The 21,425-nt window shown below is 38.5% G+C and overlaps 1 protein-coding gene across 3 annotated transcripts in view; it reads right to left on the bottom strand.

The window, feature by feature from the left end:
- Positions 1-21,425, bottom strand: part of pam (peptidylglycine alpha-amidating monooxygenase) — an 86,430-nt gene that overhangs the window by 19,106 nt on the left and 45,899 nt on the right. For 2 of the 3 annotated variants that reach the window (XM_053516003.1, XM_053516004.1), the window contains 4 exons: positions 19,908-20,101; positions 17,815-17,877; positions 7,823-8,122; positions 4,843-4,972 (listed from right to left, as the gene is read on the bottom strand). In XM_053516003.1, the coding sequence (XP_053371978.1) occupies positions 4,843-4,972; positions 7,823-8,122; positions 17,815-17,877; positions 19,908-20,101 (687 nt within the window). The remainder of the gene's footprint in view (positions 1-4,842; positions 4,973-7,822; positions 8,123-17,814; positions 17,878-19,907; positions 20,102-21,425) is intronic. The other variant, XM_053516005.1, reaches the window with a different exon arrangement.

Genomic DNA, 21,425 nt, shown 5'->3' with positions numbered 1-21,425 from the left:
TTAAAAAAAAAAAAAAAAAAGTTAAACAACTATGTGATAATGACTTCACTTGACCAATACCATTAAATAAGAAAATAACATTTTGAGTTATCTGTCTTATTTTACTAATAAATGGCAATTTCTTTTAGGGTATGCGAACTTTTGAGCACAACTGTATTTATATAAATGCATACATAAAATGTGAAATGAAAAGGCACAAGGATAAAGTTCTACAATAAGAGCACAGAAGCTTTGATTTAATGTGTAGAAATTAAACAGTGCCGTGACAATAAAGAGAGCCTACAGGATCATTCATACAGAGTACTTGTCTGATCCATCATTATATTTGGCTCAAACCTCCCTGCGGACTCCCTAATGTAACCTGTTATGCATAACAAATATTCCTGCCAAGCAACTCAGCCAGGAACAGACGCGCCATCACTCCTTTATCTAATTGTCTTGCACAGACAACAACAGCATTCTCCGTTCTGCATTTCTGCTGGGAATCCTCCACTCCTGCTCTTCCCTTATGATAAATTTAAGCCCGAGTCTAAAACAAGATGTGGAACGGCTCAGGGCAGAAGATAAATGGATTTAACAGGGCTGCCCTTCCCCACCTCGAGACCCAGCTCATTATTTCTACTCTCTGCATTTCTCTCCCTCCTTCACTCGACTTCCATTTTCCAATCATTTCCACCCACACATGCTCTCCATCTGTCTCAGCTGGTTAGTAAGAAGCTGGCGAGGTCAGTCCGGGAGCACAGGGGCTAAGGCAGCTCCGACTGTGCAATAATTTTGTATGCCAGCTTCCAAAATGGCTGCTTATCCCTTATCGACGAGCTACACAGAACTGCTTTAGTGGTGGGGCTCAGTGGAAATTATCTGGGGTGTATAAACAGACTAATTAATGGGCAATCGTAGCTCACTAGAAATGTAGTTAGAATTCCTCCCCTGCTATTTCAGAGATAGGGAGCACTGAATGAATGTGCAGAATTGAGAAATGACATGGGAGATAGCTCTAACTTAATTTTGTCTAGCCAGTTACATGAGGAAATAATAAAAATTGTAGTTATTTGTGTTTTTCGAATTTAAAATTGTACATCCAAATTATTGGCAGTTTAAATTAATTAAAAAACTATTTAAAATGTATACCATATAGTAAAAAATATAACTGTATATTAATTTATATATTTAGAAATACAGAGGTCAGGTAAAGAATCTGAAACGCCTGGTTTTAGACCACAATAATTCTGCACAGTGGCCATAGGGTTTTTCAGCCATTCTTCTAGCAGAATAGTGGCCAGGTCACTACGTGATGCTGATGGAGGAAAACATTTCCTGACTCGCTCCTTCAAAACACCTTGAAGTGGCTCAATAAGCCTTGGGAGATGCTCAACTTCACTTTCATGTTCATCAAACCACTCTGTCACCAGTCTTGCTGTGTGTATTGGTGCATTATAATCCTGATACACGGCACTGCCTTCAGTATACAGTGTTTGAACCATTGTTTGTGCACAAGGTTCTCCAGAATGGTTTGGTAATCCTTGGCAGTGACGCATCTAGCACAAGTATTGGGCCTACGAAATGCCATGATATTGCCGACCAAACCATCATTGATCCACCCCCATGCCTCACCCTGGGCATGCAACTGGGTGGTACGCTTCTTTAGGATTTCTCCACACCGTAACTCTCCTAGATATGGAAAAAAAACAGTGAATGTGGACTCATCGGGGAACAATACATGTTTCACATTGTCCACAGCTCAAGATTTTCGCTGCTGGCACCACTGAAACCGATCAAGTATTGTACATTGACCCTGTAGTATTGTACATTGAGCTCCCGACGAACAGTTTGGTGGAAACAGGAGAGTTGAGGTGCACATTTAATTTTGCAGCGAGTTGGGCAGCTGTGGTTTTATGTTTATTGGATACAATCCGGGTTAGCACCCGGACATCCCTTTAGACAGCTTCCTCTTGCATCCACAGTTACTCCTGTTGAATGTGGTTCGTTCTTCTTGGTGGTACAGTACGACACTACCCTGCTTCTACTGACATTACCCTGGATACCGTGGCTCTTGATACATCACAAAGACCTGCTGTCTCGGTCACAGATGCGCCAGCAAGACGCGCACCAACAATTTGTCCTCTTTTGAACATACAGTATGTCACCCATAATGTTGTGTGCATTGCAATATTTTAAGCAAAACTGTGCTATAACTCTGCCAATTAAACCTTTACACTCTGCTCTTACTGATGGAATGTGCAATCACTGAAGATTGGCCACCAGGCTGGTCAAATTCAGCCATGAAACCTCCAACATTAAAACACCAGTGTTTCAGTTTCATTGTCCAACCCCTGTATATACAAACAGTAAAAACACTATCAAATTTGCCAATAAATGTAATCTAAACATTCTCTAAGACAAGTGATTTGCATCAAATATGTTATACTGGCACATACTGTAGATTTTTTCATAATTTTCATAAAAGGTGCCAATAATTTTAAAAACATCTATTTCAAAAATTTATAAAAGTGTTTAGGTTAAACTGCTGATTTTCAAGATCCTTGTTTAGGATGTTATCAATGTCAAGTAATAACACATTTATTTGCTAATAAGCAATGGCAGCAAAGACATAAAAGCACAAAAGTCTTCAGTGCATGCTATGATTATAAAAAGACTTGCTTTGCTATTTTTAAGTGCATCTGATACCATTAAGCGCCATTAAGATACTGATCACATCACAAACCAGAAACCGTCTTACTTTCAGTCCTCTCATGCAATGGCGAAATATGAAGAAGCACTTGACGCAGACACGCCCAGATGAATAATGAGAAGAGTATGAGTGGGTATCAGCCTCCATTCATCACTCGCTCCACACGCAGCTCTGTTTACACTAATGCCTGGGGATCATGGGGAAGCTTTGTGGATTAGCCAGTCAGACGTGACTAAAGCTGGCATTGGTCTAATAATGACACCTTAGTCGGAGAGACAAGTCCTTGAGAAACTTTGATGACTTCGGGAACAAAACAGCACCTCTGTTTGTCCCTTACACTTTGCAAATGGCCTTTGAGTGAACAGACTCACAAAGACAGCGCACACAGCGGGCGGTAATGACTTCATCACAGCCTCGCACAAAGCAGTGTGTCATCTATTTATTTATTTATTTTTACTGATTTGAGAATGCATGGCGAAATCCTCAAATCTGTTTGAGAATTTAAATTTAAAAGATGGGGAAATATTTATTTTGAAGAATAAATATATTTTTTCAAGATGGCCATCTACTGTAGAAAGGTTGGAAATCAGAGGATTTAGGATATGAAATGTAAAGCATACAATCATAATGTAAGACATAAATGACCTTCATCTAGACAAACAATACATGTCTAAATTTTAACGTTTAGGAAAATAAATGAAAGTGTAACCCAGTGTTTCCAATTCTAGACTCATATGTCATACTGCACAATTTAGTGCTCACTGTAGTACATATGATCTAATTGGTACGGGTAAAAAAAAACCACAAAAAGAAAACACCAAAACAGTCAAAAGGGAAACAGGTCATTAAATATAATTCTGCATTTAAACTTTGCAAAGCTGTGTTATATCACTGATTGGCCAGATGGCGTTGATTAATTTTTCTTTAAAAGCTTTTTTTAAATTCCAAAAATAATTTCTATAAATAAGTGTACAAACTACTTATTATAATTCTTCTGGAATTGTGACAATGTATTGTAACACCCGGACATACTGTATACTGAGGTAAAGCTTTGTGGTGTGCTGTAATAGGAAAAAATTAAAAAATCCAGTCATTGATGATGTTCCTGCAACTACACACTACAATTACGCCTGTGTTTTTTCCTTGCATAACTGTAACTAGTTATTTTTTCCGGAATCAACAGATGGTCGACTAGCTGGAATTCATTACTTTTGGCAAAAATAGAGTAAATCATGCACAAATAACCTTCCATTGTATTTTACATTAAATACAAACAAATAGGCAATAAATTTGAAAAAAAAAAAAAAAAAAAAAACCTACTGACCCCTTTCCCTGCATTTTGTCACCACCATTTTTATGGACTGGCTGCTGCACTGGAAAGCACACGGCATTATGGGATATCAGAATCGGGTTTTAAACGCCAAGTTTATTGACACAGACAAGGAATTTGACTCCGGCTGTTTGTGCAGACTAACAAAAAAAACACTGTACAAAAAAAAATCTATACAGAGTAATTACACAACATTCAGTAACTTTACAGATTAAATAAGGTGGGGGGGATCCTGAGTGTGTGCAGTAGTGTGAACATAAAGTGATTGTAAGGTACGGCAAGTAGCCCTGTGTGCATTATATGTACTATACTAGGTAGTGCAAAAAAGGAAGTAGCAGTGATGTGATGTGCATGTAGGTAGTTTGTTGGCGGTGCTTTTACACTATATACAGTACAGTACGATACTGAATGTTTAATTTGTGCAAATAACCATGATTTAAAGACGGTTGTGAGATCCAGTTCAACTGTTTATGAGGGTGATATATAGGACAACCACAGATAAAGGGATTTCAGAAGGCAGTACTCAAACCCCTTCTCCAAACAAAATGGACAGCACACCCCTGGTGACTTTATATTAAACCACTGTACAGGATGTGCAGAAGAGAGAAAATAAGTAAAGATAATGTCTAAGCCTGAGCAGGCATGCTAAATATTTTTTGCTTGTTTTTTTCCCCGGTTGGAAAGCACTGTAAGGAGTCCTTTTCAAATGGCTGGTAGCGTTACCCTGCAGTGACACATTTCTGGCAGGTGGGCGAGTGTTCATTTCAAGTCCTGCTGGACAGTGTGAAAATAATTTCCCCGTGGAGGTTCTAGTACTTACTTGATTCCCCATCTGTGATCCCCTCTGTGGAATATAACCAGGTTATCATCAGAGTCCAGAGCCAAACCGGACACCTGACCCAGCTGCAGTGCCACCTCCGGCCAGCCAGTAGTCTCCTCCAGATGGGTCCCTAAAACATCCACACACACACACACACACACACACACACACACACACACATACATACATGAACGACCTTTAAATATACCCCGTCATGATTCAACAAATTAGAGGATGGCATATGGTGGCATAATCACAATGGTGTAACATAAAAGAGGAGAAACCTGCTGACTGCCTGATCTGAACACAGAGCTGTGCTGTTTGTGTCTCAAGCTTCATTTAACGCTGTAATGCAATCCGGCAATCTGTTAACTTGGGTCTGATCCAGTGCGTCTGAAAATCAAAGCGACTTGTGTATCGTTATCGTTCAGAAGCATTAGCTGGATGGCAGGCAGTCATCAAGCCCGGCACATGCCTGAGAGAGCAATGGAGAAGCATCAGATTTAAATGAAGGTGTAAAGCCTTTATGAGGCCTCGCCATGTTCACACTGAGGTCTACTCAGGGATTTGCTGCTAATTTAAATTTCATTCTGCGTTCCTACACTGCCGAGTCTGCAAGGCTTATAGCCCATGATGTATAATGACAAATGGAACAAGTTAGACCCTCATTATTCATCTTAAAGTATATTTTAAAGTAATCACTACTTTGTAACTACAGTGCAATAAATAGGAAAAAGGGTTTGAGATTGAGGAATAGGGCAGTGCCACATAATGCTCTGATAATTATTTAACACCACAAACAATAAAAGCTGATCCAATAGTAAAACTTTAACAGTCAGATTTCACAATTTAAATAGTAAAATATCAAAATCTGGAACTTTTCAAAAGTGCAAGAATTTAAAATAGAATTTAAATGTTAAAATTTTACCCTTTTTTCCCGTTTGACATTTATAAAATATTTTAAAAATAACTTTTTTCCCTATACATTTTTTCTAGAGAGCAAAGCATGATTAAAGACAAAATTTTTTTTTTTTTTTTGAGATTTTATGGTTTTCAGACAGTCTACAAAACCATTGAGGTGCACAGGGCAAAGCTAAAGTTGTTCGATCATCTGCCCGCTTGCCCTCCTTGGCTGAGGTGTTCCTCAGAAGGGAAAAGAAAAATGAATAAATGAATAATGTCTACACTTCAAGAGCAACAGTCCCTCAGAAAAAAGTCTGTGAATGTCTCTGCATCATATATATAGATTTTAAAATATATATAACTAAGGCTTGGACTGCACCAAAATAACACCAATTTTTTTTTATTACTTTGCCATGGAAATGTTAATGACATTAACTGCAAAAAAGAAAAAAAGAATTGCCCAAGAAATTACAGTTCAAAAGGTCAGAACAATTTAAGATATTTCATCATAGACTATTTTCCTGAAATGCACTTCTCCTGACTTCGTATTGCTATGAATGGCATGAAATAGTAATTGAGTGTGAAATCACCGTGAGCCGAAAACAATAACAACGCCGATTTCAAACCAGCTTCTTGATTAATAAACACGGTCTCTCGCCCACACACTCATACACACGCAGAAATGATATGAAGATGCTCTGATGTGTTTAATGGGGCTATTTGCTTGCCAAAATAAATAAATAAATAAAATGACATAAGAATTCCATTAAATATGATTTACGGTGCTCGGTCTGTAGTAAAGATGGTTTTTGATTATTTTACAGATTCACAAATTTATCAAAAGTACGAATACATGGCTCTTAAGGATAGGGGTCAAATAAAATTATATATTACTGGGAAAATACACAGCTACGAGATAAGCGCAACAGGTCTGAGGTTCTGGCTGAAGAGATGTGCAGAGACACAAATGTGAGCTATCCGAGTGTAGTCTTTGCTTCTGGACATGCTATGCACAATCTCTCTCTCTGCTGTGTGTGTAACCCTTCCAGCTTCTCTTATCTCAGCTTTGTTCTAAAGTCAAGGGCATAAAAACAAAACAAACTGCCTTTATACATTTTTTTCAGCATGACTTGGACAGGAAGAGGAATTTCAGAGATGGGATATGGAATCAACTATGCAGCTTCTCCTCCAAATTGTTACAAGCAGTAACATAAAAGTGACCCCCCCACTGGATTTGTAATTAGATCCCGTGGGCTGATCAATAGCACCTTGACAGCTATCCAATAGACACTGCAGGGAATTTGATGCTGAGAGTCCGGGCTCTGTGCTTGACGGAATCTCGGATTGTACAAACAGAATAAATGCAGATGCAATTGCGACTAAATGCCAGATATTGATGCGAAATTGCTCTGCTTGAGTGAAACTGCCAAGAACATTGTATATAAAACATACTTTTTCTGAGCTGAAAAAGAAAAAAAAAATGGCTACAGAAACAAAATGAGACAAGACCTTGTATCAGATAGAGAGGAAGGTCGGACTTTGCAAACAGCAATGCTGCTCATACAGGCACCTTTGAGGGACTGGATTTGAGAAACGACATGTGAGGTAGTCACATTAAAATGCCATTGCTATTTTTGCCTCAGAGCTCTGTCATTTCTGTTTCTTTTCCCTCTTGCCATAAAAGAAGGAAAGAAAAGGGGAAAAAAACTGTTACAAAGCCTGTGGACATGGCCCAGATCTTTCAGAATAACCTCACAATCTCAGGAGTTTCCCACTGAGATTAATGTCTGGTTTGTGATGATACAGCACTGCAGGTCAAAAAAAATAAAAATTCTACTCAGCCAATGTTTTTGTTCCCAGTTAATACATTATTCCACATACTGCAAACATACATGGTGACCTCACTGCCCTCGGGAGAAGAAAGAAAAAAAAAAAAAGATAAATGATAGAAATGAGATGGGAAAGCATGGGTGTCAAATTAAAAGCATTCACATGGATTTGCGAACAAGAGAGACAACACCATGCCCTGTTTTTTTTTTTTTTTTTTTTTTTCGTGTTAACTGACACCAAGACCCACCTTGTTTTTTGGCCATTGCCACCCCTGAGCCTGGCAGTCTGGCAGGTACAGTCTTGGTCCCCGGAGGCCTGACAGTGGATTCTAACTGGTGAAACTTGTGCACTCTGTCCCTCACCAGAACTGCACCGTCTCTGTGTGCGTAGCCTAGCCTGGGCCCGCGCCAGCCCAGGTCTTTCTTTTGCATTATGCTATCGATTTCGGCCACCAGATCCGCGTGGGCCTCCGTGGGATTATACTTATGCACATGGACAATGTCCTCCCTCTCCCCTAGGAGTTTGGAGAGAAGGGAGTAGAAATCACCTGCACGGGGGAAAAATAGAGGGGAAAGACAAAGAAGGAGAAGAAGAATGGACCAAGTGAATAGAGCTGCAGGGGAGTGTCACCGTACTGCTCGTCTCTCTGATTGAAGATAACCGATGTGCAGCACTGTACACAGAAGTCAAGCAGTGATGGAAAGAAGCAGGGTTATATATCTGTTTATAAGCAAGTGTGAGAGCACGTCAGTGATGCTAAAGCCATCATGTGCACACCGTGTGGATTTCCCAGAGCATCATGTATCACTTCTAACCATTACACTAACGATCAAATTAACTAATCACCGCAAGCGGCAATCTCAACAGCCCTCACAATTCGATTCGGTTTTATATCAGTACGCCGTAATACAATTTTTAAAAAAGTATTGCGTATGTGTCTGGATGCATCTTGAGTTAAGATTTCTACAGGCGACAGTATATTATATTTTTTCCCAGTAAACCCACTTGCTTCATCTTTATATAAAATCAGGAAATTTACAATACTGCTCAGCCAAAAAACAAAAAAAAGAAAAAAGTTGCACACACTTATGTTTCCATTTGACTGCCTTTATCTTTGATTACAGTGCACACAATGTGGTGGATAGTTCATGTATAAGAATTATGGCTCCTAGAGACACTCTTTCAAACTTTAAGTCCTGACTCAAATATGCCTGTGCCATCAGGGAAGGAAAAATTCCACTGATGTAATAATCTGGTCATTCAGTACATTCAGGTCATCAGCTGACTTCATTTTATGTGATTTTTTTTTTTTTTCAACCCTAACGCACCAATGGCTCTGGAATATGGTCAATCTGCACTCATTAGACAACATGACTATTTCTCCATTGCTCCAAAGTGCAGTCATAATGCTTCATAGCCAATTTAAGTATTCAATTTTTTTTTAACAGGATCTGAAACTATAATTCTTGTGATTGGCTGAGATAAGCTCATCAGGATTTCCTTGATTAAGAAATTGACACAATTTTCACTTTCTGCTCCTTATGTTATAGAAACGTACAGCACAGCACTACTTAATATTAGTTCTGTCTCCCGCAGTATACCATTAGAGGGTCATTAATATCCACATTATAATATAATTTTTTTTATTGTATGTGACAGCCCAAGCTATTTGTCATCAGAAACATGCACTTTTAGATTTTATAAAGATTTATCCATAGTTAATTCCCTTCATATAAGATTGGTTGGTTTTTCACCTCCTCTTTTCTTTGCATACAAAACCCAGACTTCCAGCTCCATGTTTTTCTTTTTTTCTTTTCCTTCTTTAAATATCCCTGGCGTCTAGCCTTTCTTGTAAGGCTGGCTTGTTGTAGGGGTTTGTAAGGGTTTTTTAAATATAGATTGTACAAGTGTGCCTTGAAATGCTTTGCTTTGTTTAAAATCAATAAAAAGACATTTTTTTTCCAAAAAGATTTGATCCATAAGACCTTATGACCAGGGTAAAATCTTTAAAGAAACCAAAAATTTTATTACTTCCTTTCCAAAGCAGACTAATTACTGCCTTATTCAGTGTCGCAGTACTAGAAATAACATTCTAAAAGGACAGAGAATATGCATGGCCTTTCTTTCTAGAGAAACTACTTTGTATTCAGTCTGCTAGATGACAGGTCATTTGGAGAGAAAAGGTTAGCTCGTCTGTAGGAAATACTACTTTTCTTTTGGACATGTTTCGCGAACGCTCCACAAATGCTTTATGACTGCAGCAAAAGCTGCACCACACATAAAGAGGAGACATCAAATTAGTTATCAGCTAACACAAATCATCACAAGCACAGCGGAAAACTGAGAACCCGCAGAACGGTGCATCAAGCACCATATTTGTACCGTATATTATGTATATTTGCATACAGTATATACTCTATCTGCACCTTCAATCGATATGATATCTTCATCCAGCTGCTCTTCTTGGACCTTACTGATTACCCGCTTCCTCTGAACAAGCACTGTGGCCCAAAGCCCCACCCCTATGATGTACGATTAGAGGTTGCTTCTTATTTATTGAGCCTATCAATCAGAGGCCGGCCAGCAAACACACGGAGACAAAGCGTCTGACAGTGCCTGGATTTGTGTCCTAATAACAGCAAAGGCAAATATAGCAAGTGATTTATCAAGCTGTCCAGCCGTGAGCTTAAGAGCCTAGAGATAATGAGTGTCACAGCTTTAGCTGGCTGCTGTGGAGGGAGAGGTGCAGTCACGCTTAGACATGTACTCTTTCCCATCCTTACCCATGGCTCTAACTGATAGGGTCACAAGCAGCCAAGGGCCAGACATCTGCTCAGGGAGCTGCCTCTGTACCATATTGAAAAAAGTTCTGCTCATCCAATGCCACACCACATTTATACTTTTTAACTCAAGAGACTATGCTAATTTCAAAACACTTAACCCATTTATTATTTGGATGCACTGTTGCTGATAAAAAGCTCCACAGGTGTATGGCATTATCAGGATCTGACTTGCTGAACCAGCATTTGCATTCGGTTTTGAGACAAACTACAAATCAATTCTATAAAGTCTCCCTTGATAAGGGCTTTTTCTTATTGATGTAAATTCAATGATGCGATGCTTCATCAGAACTGCTTCTGATTAGTGTCCAAAAAAAAGGATGGTAGAAAGCCTGAGGGTTTTTAAGTCTTTCTGAAGAGTAGGAGTTTCCTAAGCTTTTCATCAGAGAAGGGTAAGTGTAAAGAATTGCATGATTCAATTTATTTGAAAGCTGCATTTTTTTACAGGAATTTTGAACTTCTCTCAGAGCATGATTAAAGAGGAAGACTTAAATGACTCATCTTTACCCTTACTCGTTTTATGATTTCGGCTTGTTCAGGAAATCTAGTTTAAATTCTGCTAGTGCTTCAGTTATAAGTGAGTCTAAGGCCCTTTTCCACACTTGGTGATAATATTCATCTCAGGTGATACCATCTCAAGTGGTAATGACATCACAAAAAGTTAACTGCGATTTACATTGTGATGGGGGGGGGAGTTAACAAAGATAAATCATATTAAAATAAATCTTTTTCCACTTCTTAGGTGAAAGAGTAACAGATTTTTTTCTTTGTAAATCCCAGTTGGGAAGCTGGGGTCAGAGCGCATGGTGAGCCAGGATTCAGCTCCCCTGGAGCAGACAGGATTAAGGGCATTGCTCAAGGGCTCAACAGTGGCAACGAAACGGTTCTGGGGCTTGAACCCCCACCCTTCTGATTAGTGAGCTGGTAACCCAGGTGCAGAGTCATCCACACACCTTATACAGTGCCATTACTTCATCAGGGAGTAGAGAGGGATTTCATATCCAGCCTTGTCTTAGGAACTTAGTTAGATTAGTTAGTTCATTTGTTAATTATGTCTATAATTATCTCTTAAATATGTCTTGGGTAAAAATGACTACAAAGCTTCGTAGTTATAAATAAAAGATCCATACAGTTCAAATGCAATTCAGAACAACTTAGAAGCAACTATTAAGAAGACAATTATTAATGAGACATTCTTGCTGTACATGCTTCTGTTCTGGTTTTGAATGAGTTTGGGCAGACAGCTCTCCACCCATACTAGTGGCTAACAGTTAGTGTAATTAACACTTATTAGAACACTTTGGATGCAGAGTGATACATATACTGTAGTTAAACGTCCCAGTGCTGTTACTGAGTAATATCACAAATTGTTGGAAAGTCATTCGTCCAATCAGTAATTATCATGCACCTGTCACAAGTGATTTTATTCTGATCAGCACTAAATAAAATCAGCTCTTTCTATAGGCTATTCATTACACCTTATTGGTTTAATCTAAACCAAAACCATGAAGCCATGTGCTGCAAAGCAAAGGAGTAAAAAAAGTATATCTGCTATGCAGCAATGCATGGTGAGTGCTGGTCACTTTCTGCACTTGACAATCTCTCATCACATGCCTGAGCCATGAGGTATGGTGGCAGGGGGAAAAAATGCACAGATTAGTTCTCAGGATAGAATTGTTAAAGCATAATCCAGGCACAAAACCAAGAACGCTTATAATTCAAAAAACACTATACTACATCCATGCTAAAGCATGGTAGTGCCAGTGTCATGCTATAAAGCTGTTTCTCTTTAACTTTAACTGAGGCTGTATATAAGATGAAGGGAATCATGCATAGCTCCAAATTCCAACGCATTTTGGCAAAAATCAGAAAATGTCTGGCCGACAGCTGAAGATGAAGAAAAAATAAATAAAAATCCCACCTTCCAACATGATATCTACCCAAAGCACGAATCGAACCCAATAAAGAAATGGCTTTAGAAACAGAATCAATGCTTTGGAAAGGTAGTTAGAAAAATCTGAAGCATGTCTGCATGAAAGAGTGAAATAAACCGTCAAACCAAATATGTGCTTAGTTACAAGCAAAGGGTGGTTTATTAGTTAATATCATATTAAACGTGGGTAAGTTATTAGACATCATTTATATTGGTTTCATTTTTTTTCACTAGGAAGACCTACCAGTTTTTAACAAGAGCTGTGTAAACTACTGTAACTGTTCACAATTGCTTTTTATGCATCTCAAATGTGTTTCTGTAGACAACCTACACTAATATTTAGTTAGTAAGAAGGTTGACAAATCAACGAAAAGAATCCCACTATCACTCCCAAACCAACAAAAAGAACTCAAAAACACAATATTTAAACACTGGATTTTACGTACCGTATATCCCAATTTGAGTCAGGCCCAAACTATTAATAATCTATATTTTTATTTCCGGGTTGTAAAGCTTGTTTATGATTTTTTTTTTAAACATTTTAATTACAATTTGAATTTTAATGTTGCCAGGATGCTGAAGGATATATGGCTGTTCCCTGCACAGATGTGTTGATAATTGATGCCTCAACCCCTGTCTACAATTGGAAAGCAATCAGCGGTCCACGACTGGCCAGGCTTTATTTGAATAGTGGACTGTTTTCAGAAAAAAACAAAGAAAAGACATGACCATGACACAGCGATCACAATATGGTTACTGATAAAACAACCAACAAATGTAGCTTAAAGGAAATCACAAAAGATTTATTGTTTAATGGGCAATTTCATACACATTAACACTAGATTTATCTCTCCGATCTTGTCCTCAACTGAATGTTACAGCTAGGGTTTAATATTGCACAAAGCAGCTTCTATTAGTTATTCAGTAATCCTGTTCTGTGAAAAGCTAATGAGGATGTGAGGGGCAATAAGAAAGCAAGAAGCAGATGGGCTTGCATCTATTCTAATCCTTAGAGATTACTTAGCATCTTTGATTCATCGCCACTCTTAAAGCAAGACGCTGACTGAATTAGTGCAAATCTCAGGAATGCATTCTATTAAGCTTGTTTTGTCCAGGTTTAAAATACTTAACAATCAGTGGAAACAACGGGTCTGTTGACCGTGTTATGTGGTTTATAAAACCAGGTGGGGTTTTTTTTGTCTAGAAAATTGCAAAGTGAGCTGCAGCTGCTACAGTATATGCATCAAAATGCTAATTTTAGTTGATGGATGTTCCAAATACTCAACGTATTAAAATCTTAAATGCTTTCAGTATTAAACGCTTCAAGATCGAGGGCAAAGTAAAGCGTCACAGTTGGTCGAATAAATAGATAGATGGCAGCCAATGGAAACACATCTTTGCTGACCAATGAGGCTGTCAAAGCTTGGAGTCTGTGACTCTTTGGTTTGGAGGAGCCATGGCAACAGAGCAAATCTCTTTGGCAATGAAACATATGGGACGTGAGAAGCAGCCCTTCAGCAATGCATGTACACCAAATTCTGGCTAAAACCTCACTGGTGTAATGTGATAACCTGGTTAGGATTTGATTACCGGTAATATAATATGTGTGTGTGTGTGTGTGTGTGTGTGTGTGTGCACGTACAATATGGCTTTAATATGGCTGCAGTATTCTTTAATAACATCTAGCCATACCCTTAACTCTGCATACCTGTACATCTCATAATAATGATATTTAACAAGCAGACATATAATCAAAAACGATGCTTCATTGTATCAACTGTGAACAAAGTAGATTAGGGCCTGGTTTCCTTACAGATTTACTGATAGTTGAATGACTAGTTTTTTGTTTGTTTTTCCCCCCGATACACTGTTTGAACAAGCCGTATTGTAAGCAGCAGCAGCATTTATTGTCCATGTGAAAAGAAGAGACCCTGAAGCAATGAAGAAAAACCCACAGTGTAATCAAAGCACAAAGAGAATTTCTTAAACTGCGTAAGCATTGAGCAAGGTCTTATGTACACACACACAGACTCTGGGAATCATCTTTCTGCCCACTGCGGCTGAAGTGTTTTAGCAGCATGTGACTCAGACGATGACCGTGAGCACAAGAGACGCTGGGTATGTACTGTAGGTGGGGATCTGTGCAGGGTGTCAGCAACATAACAACAGCAGGTTGGTTCTAAATGTCTTGTGCAACTTTTTGACGGGTCAACTTTCTGTTCATAGTAATTTTCCACTAGTTTTTACCATCTACAATACTGCTTTTAATGTAACATACACAAAAAAATAAAAATTTCACAGCCACTTGGAGATCAACATATTCATTACACAAATCCAAACCGAAAACTATCTGCATTCTAACTGTATTTTGTCTGAGTGTGTCCTATAACATAACACTACAGTACCTCCCAAATAAGCTAAAGCTGGGTAAATGACTGTAACTCAAAAATTAAAAAGATTTAAATATCAGAACTATGCACATCTCATTTGGTGTTAAATTGTGTGTGGTGCCGGTGCGATTTTTTTCCTCACAGGGTCAGCTGCTGAGAATGAGACATAAATTTGTTTTAATGGCAGCGCATGCACCAAAGTGCAATCATCTCAAATGATGGAGTGGATAAATGTCAAATAATGTTCCACACACTGCATGTGGAGCACTAGTTGGCGTGCACAGCTCAATCGTGTTACATTCTATATAAGACACAATCAAAGTGAATATGAAGCTTTTTGGAATCAGGATAAATAGCAAGAAAAAAATATTACTTATTTAAATAGCTAAATGTGTCTTAAATCTACCACAAGGACGTTTAAAAAGCAGCTGAAAATTTGACAGATTGTTACTACAGAACTGTAGTTTTTTTGCTTATAGAGAGAGCAGAAATTCTGTCATGACTGATCAGTGGTCTGAAATATATATATTTTTTCCCCATCCTTTAAACGGTTACAGTTTCTTAAATAGGGCACGGCAGGGATGACACTGAAAACAGTCACTAGCTGTGCCATAACTCCCAGCAGAACAGCTCAATTATTAAGCTTCTTTACTCTGCTAGTGTCATTTGCTGGCAAAGAAAACCTGATTTCCAAAGAAAATCTAGAGATTCACTGATGGCACAATGCGAGCTAAAATCTGAAACCCGATCTCATTTCCATAACCAAATGACTCATAGTTGTTCAAGGCTTTCATGCCAGTGGGGGACTTTAATCTCACTATTGACATTCAAGTACTTCGACCATTTCTTGCACAATCCCCTAATCCACTAGAAACTCTAATATTCACAGTTATCATTTTGTCTGGCCATGGCTGAATGTTGGCATGCTCTGTAACAGTCCGCTCTCTGCTGCTGCTTCTGATAAGAAATGGGGCGTTTATTTTGCTAGAAAAACAAGAAGCGCAAATGGAGAATGACTCTCTGTAGAGTCAGAAGTGAAATCTGAAGGTTTATAAACACCTGGGCGCACACAGTCTGGCCCCGTCTGGCTGATCCACGCACTCTACCCTCGGTGGGCAGACACATGCTCTTTTAGTGATAACCTCACTTGGCATTCAGATGGTGTCCGGTTATCACGAGCCACTTAGCCGCAGATCATCAAGAGACGACTCTAATCTGTACGTCTACAAGATTCAAAACTGTGGCTACTGTTCAAAATCAGCATTCGCACTACGCGTCATGCCTGTTCTTGTTGTAAGTCAAGAACTGTAAATGTCACCGCTAAGTTTTCAGCAACACAAGTGAACGACACCTTAACATACAGTATTTGACTCGTGTCAGCATGCCCTCTTTTGTGAAACATCAAGAGGAAAAACAGATATGATAAGATAAGATAATCTTACAGTATTTGCCTGCCTGTATAAGAGCAGTAATGACTGTGGGCACATTTCATTTATATAATAATAAAAAAAATTCAATGTAGAGTTTATATACTGTAAATTTTAAATAAAGGATTTATAGACTTGTTAATAAGGATTTGTCATATCATTTAATAACTGGAGTCGAAATTTTTTTGCCCCTATTTTAACGAAAAGTTTCATTGTAAATTTAAGTCATTAAACTAGTAAATCAGTTAAGTAGTCGTATAACACTGATGGACAGTTTTGTTTTCTTCCTAAACAAGCTGTATTTTTAATCCTCCCTCAAGGTTACTGGTGGTTTATGGAAATGAGTAATTTTGCTGATAAATATTTATTTGGCAGCGTTTATGGTTGCAAATTGCACATAATGCCGTCTTTCACATTGTGCTGTTTTTATACTGTTCCAAGAATGGAGATGAGATTTTTTTTCTTTCTCTTCTATCTTATTGTCTGCACGTTTCTGCTTCTTTCTCATCACGAGTGCTATGATGTATTTTAACAGCCTGTCAATCAAATAAGCTGCACCCCACCCTCCTTGATCAAGGTGATCAACCTGGACATTTTAGGAGACGATAGTAAAAAAGCATGTGCTATATTTTTGTCTAACTGGCGTCGCTATTGTATCTGTATAACCTCATTAACATGTACAGTAAATTAGTAACGGTGTAAGAAATATGCCTCGGTGTTGTAGTAAATTTTTTTCATGATACATTCTGTTTCAGCTGTGTCGTCCTTGAGTTTCTGCCGCATTAACAACAAGCAATCAGAAGTCTTCTCTGTTATGCTGATTACGTGGTGATGCTGCTGTGTTCTGGGCCTGGAGCGAGCTCTCAGCAGGTGTGCGAGGATTAAAGGCCCGCATCCTGAAACTGTTCCTAAAAAAAAAAAGCTGTTAACAAATGCAGACGCCAGCTTCACAACATCAAAGCGAGCTGCCCTGATCTGCATTCGCTCCACTCTTATCTCTCGTTATCTCTAGCTCATCAGGGAAACAAAGAGGGGGGAAAAAAACAAAAGTGGTGAGATTTTTTTTTTAAAAGATAAAACGAAAGCCTTGACTCTTTACTTTCCCATCCCTTAACCTCAAAGCTCAAAGTGATGCTTAAACCCAGCAGCCAAATCTTTATTCACACAACTAGGTTTAGAGGAGCTTGACAGTGAACGTGACACCAATCTGTCATGATTCACCTCGGTGAGGAAGAAAAATGAAATCAAAACGGAAGCTCCTCGAGGGAAAGTTCCTGCATCCTCACACACCAGAGTGGTTACCAGGGCAACACTGCTTCAAACATCAACCTTGGGCATAAAAAATGTGCAAGCTTTAGTCACTTAAACTCAGTTCACAGTCTGCAGGAAGAAAGGAGAACCTCAAGAGCGAAAAAAAGCTGCAGAGCTCAGAAACTGCTAACAGCCACTGCAGAATAATTAATCTTCTTCATGTCCAATCGCACAGTGTGATGCTGTATACCTGATTTGCCAGGATGCTACTAAAACCGGCCTTTTTCAGATTTTTTTTTTTTGTTGTTGTTGTTTTTAAACAGAGGCCATAACAAAGTGTTTCAGTGCGGTCTGTAATCATCAGAAGGTGCAGTTCATTGTTAACGCAGTGTACTCACCCTGATCCAGGACCTCCTCCTCCTCCCTCTTCGGTTGCTGGAGAGTGGCAGCGTCTTCGCCGTCTTTAAAAATGAGGAAAGAGAAACCATTAAATGACCTAGAAATGAGCCTGATTCGCTTGTAATGAAATCAGAGCAGAAGTGATTCATAGGCAACCGCAGCATGACCCCTGAAATCTGCTTTCTGGTGTAGGCTGTTTAACCAGATTTACAACTTTGTGATGTATTTTAAATGTATTTCTTTTAATCCAAAAAAAAAGGCAATGCATAAATATTTAAAATCAGCCAGGGCTTGCTTAAAAATAAATAAATAAATAAATAAACCTTCATGCACCTACACTCCCTTTCAAAATTATAGACACCCTTGATGAAGGGGGGGATGCATTAAAAGAATAGATCAGAACAGATTTGTAGACTGACTTTCAAAAGCAAAAATGCAAAGAATCATATTTTTTTGTTAATAAAACATTGTTTCCAAAACTATTAACATTAGTATAACTAATATATTTTTAACACATCGCCCTAGAGATCATTCCTCCTGTCCTGTAATGTTTAGCAAAGCTGGAGGCAAGTTTTTTCACGTCTCTAAGCAGAACACTTCGGCATGTTTATGCATGTTTTAAGCAGGACTCAAAACCAGGAACTGAGAAGATTTTGGAGGTTGCAAGACATTGATGTTTGTAAGGCATTAAGTCCTAGATAAAATGGAAGTATGTTTGGTTCATCATCTTGTTTAAAGCTCTATCTACTGTAGCCCTATGTCCAGTTCGTGGTGCCATCACTCTTGACAAGACCCCTCTAAACCAGCAGCTACAAAACATCCCCAAAGCATCAGTGCTACACTTTATTTTTATTTACAGATTGTACATTCTGATTGAGTGCATGACCTAAAATTTTTATTTTGGTCATCATCTATCCACAAAACATGATGCCATTCTGCAGATGCATTTAGCTAGATGTCGTGAGAAAAGTTTCTTTCTTGCAACACGTCCAAGTTTAAGCTAGTTGTCATTAAATGTCTTATAATGATTGATTTTGAAACTTGACAAAAACAGGAATAAACCCAAACTGTCCAGTTAAAACTGTGATTTTAGGCTCTATCCACCTCTTTTTTCACAAATCTCCAACATGGTTTTAGACATGTGAAATTTGTTATAGCCCTAACTGCACTTTTTTTTTTCCACTAATATTTTAACTGTGTAAATATGGTCATTAATCATATTTCTCTTTTATGTTTAAAATTCTTTGTTTTGTTTTTATTGTAATAAATGGCAACGGGATTGTATGTTTGCGCAACATTTTATTTATACCCCAGGGAAACAAAGCATAAAAATCTGATTTACAGTATTGTGCAAAAGTCACGAGCTCTTAAAACTTTGGCTTTCATTTTATGCAGATTTTTGGTTTCTCGCATTTTCAGTCCAGTCCGTGTACTTGATCTGTTTTAGAGGAATCTTTTTTTTTGCTTGTTTAACACCACAGTGGATCATTGAATCATTTAAGTATTTAAACTGCCATGTAAAGCTGCTTTGCGACAATGTCAATTGTTAAAAGCGCTATACAAATAAAATTTAATTGAAAAAAATAATAACTTACGGCATGAACCAGTGAGAAACTGGTGCAGATGAAATAAGTTTGCTGCTAACGTTTTTACATGAACAACCAATTTTTTAACTTTGCAGCCTGTTACAGTAAAACATTTCTTTAACCTGCATAATAAAATCTATTATCATTAAATAAGGGGTGGCTCAAGACTTTTGTACAGTACCATATATATTTTAAAATATTCCTTAGGGGTGATAATTTGGGCACATAAATCTTTAAAACAGTGAGAATAAATAAATCTATTATTTTTGAGGGTAAATTTTAAGGACATTTTCAATAGTGATCTCCATCAAAAATTTTAGACAGTTACTAGCCCATAACTGATCCCTGTTCATTTGCTTGTCCAGAAACTTCATGGATCTCTCATGCATCTCTCTAGACATAAGACAACAAGCTAACATTGGAAATAACTACTGCTAGATTCAACAAAAATGAAGGAAAAAGTAAAAGAGAGTATAACACAGAGGGGGGTGGTGGAGGGTCTATACCTTTATGCACCATGCCATGACTCATAGACATCATTTGGTCCGGGCTGATGGCGATGGGGATGTTGGCTTCAGCAGGAATGTTTCTGAACAGATTGCTGGTGCCATGGTCCATGCAGTCCATGTAAGGCTGAGCATGCTGGCTTTCCATGTAGTACATGATGTAAAAGTTGCACATCTCGTCGTTGGAAGTGCCGCTGGGGGGGAGGAAGGAGACGGATTATCCATCACAAAGATATCAGCGTGAAATAGAACAATTTTACAGGATGGGTTAAAACCATATTTAGACTGGGCTTCTTTTTAATCTATGGATTTTAACCCCACGTCAGTGATTTTTCTGGGAGTATTTATACCGAATTAAAAATGAAAGGGGTTTTGCTCTTTTCGTTCAGTGTAAAGACACTCCAATAAGCATTCTATTGCACAAGTTTATCCAAAACAAATATAGTAAAGATTATAAAGAACTCATCAGAGGAGTGACATTCCTCGAGATTTAGATTTAAGTTCTAAGGACAGTTATGGACATATTGCCTGGATATCAGCACTTATACTGTCTTAATTTTCCTTATACCTGTTTGCTGAAGGTATGAAATTGTTATACCTGTCACACCCTCATCACTACAGACCACGTCTGGCAGCCTTACATAACGGGCACATATCTGGAAATCTCATCCTAGCTCATTAGTGTTTAATCTGAGCTCGAGAAACAGCAACCAACTTTCAATTATTGATTTCTTCACTTCTCACTTTGGTCATTGCCATTAAAATGAATCACGTCTTCACTAAGAGGAGACAATGTGTGAATCTGTGTGTGTGTGTCTACTGGTACTCTGGGTTGCTTCCCATGGGATGCTTTATATGGCACTCTGACGTTGCCATTGTGCACATCCCAAATCACCATGGCAACAAGAATGGCGAGGCAGACCCACGTAACACACAAACACACCCCCACAGACACACGCGCACACGTGTAGACACAGTCACAAAAGAGATTCATGAAAAATGCATGTTTCCCTGGAGACAACTTTCTTTTGTGCTTGACGATTCTGCAAACACACTACAGCAAACACACACACACACTACAACACACACACACTACAACACACACACACTACAACATACACACACTACAACACACACACACTACAACATACACACACTACAACATACACACACTACAACACACACACACACTACAACACACACACACACACTAGAACACACACTACAACACACACACACTACAACACACACACACACACACACACACACACACACACACACACACACACACACACACACACGCACACGCAAACAGTAACCAAGGTGGAGCTGTGACAGGAAGCCATACTGGGCTGGGCAGCAAGCAACACTAATGACCACCTGTCACACACTTGGGTGATGTGAATCTCGAGACAGGAGCCCAAAAGCATTTTGATTTCGAGGATTGGAAAACACGGCTTGAATACAATAACACATACACAAACTCTTAAACTCTTTTCAGACTATAAATTTTCAGGA

The sequence above is a fragment of the Clarias gariepinus genome, chromosome 17 (assembly GCF_024256425.1).
Source record: "Clarias gariepinus isolate MV-2021 ecotype Netherlands chromosome 17, CGAR_prim_01v2, whole genome shotgun sequence".
Taxonomy (NCBI): Eukaryota; Metazoa; Chordata; class Actinopteri; order Siluriformes; family Clariidae; genus Clarias; species Clarias gariepinus.
This window is presented reverse-complemented; position numbering and strand designations above follow the sequence as displayed.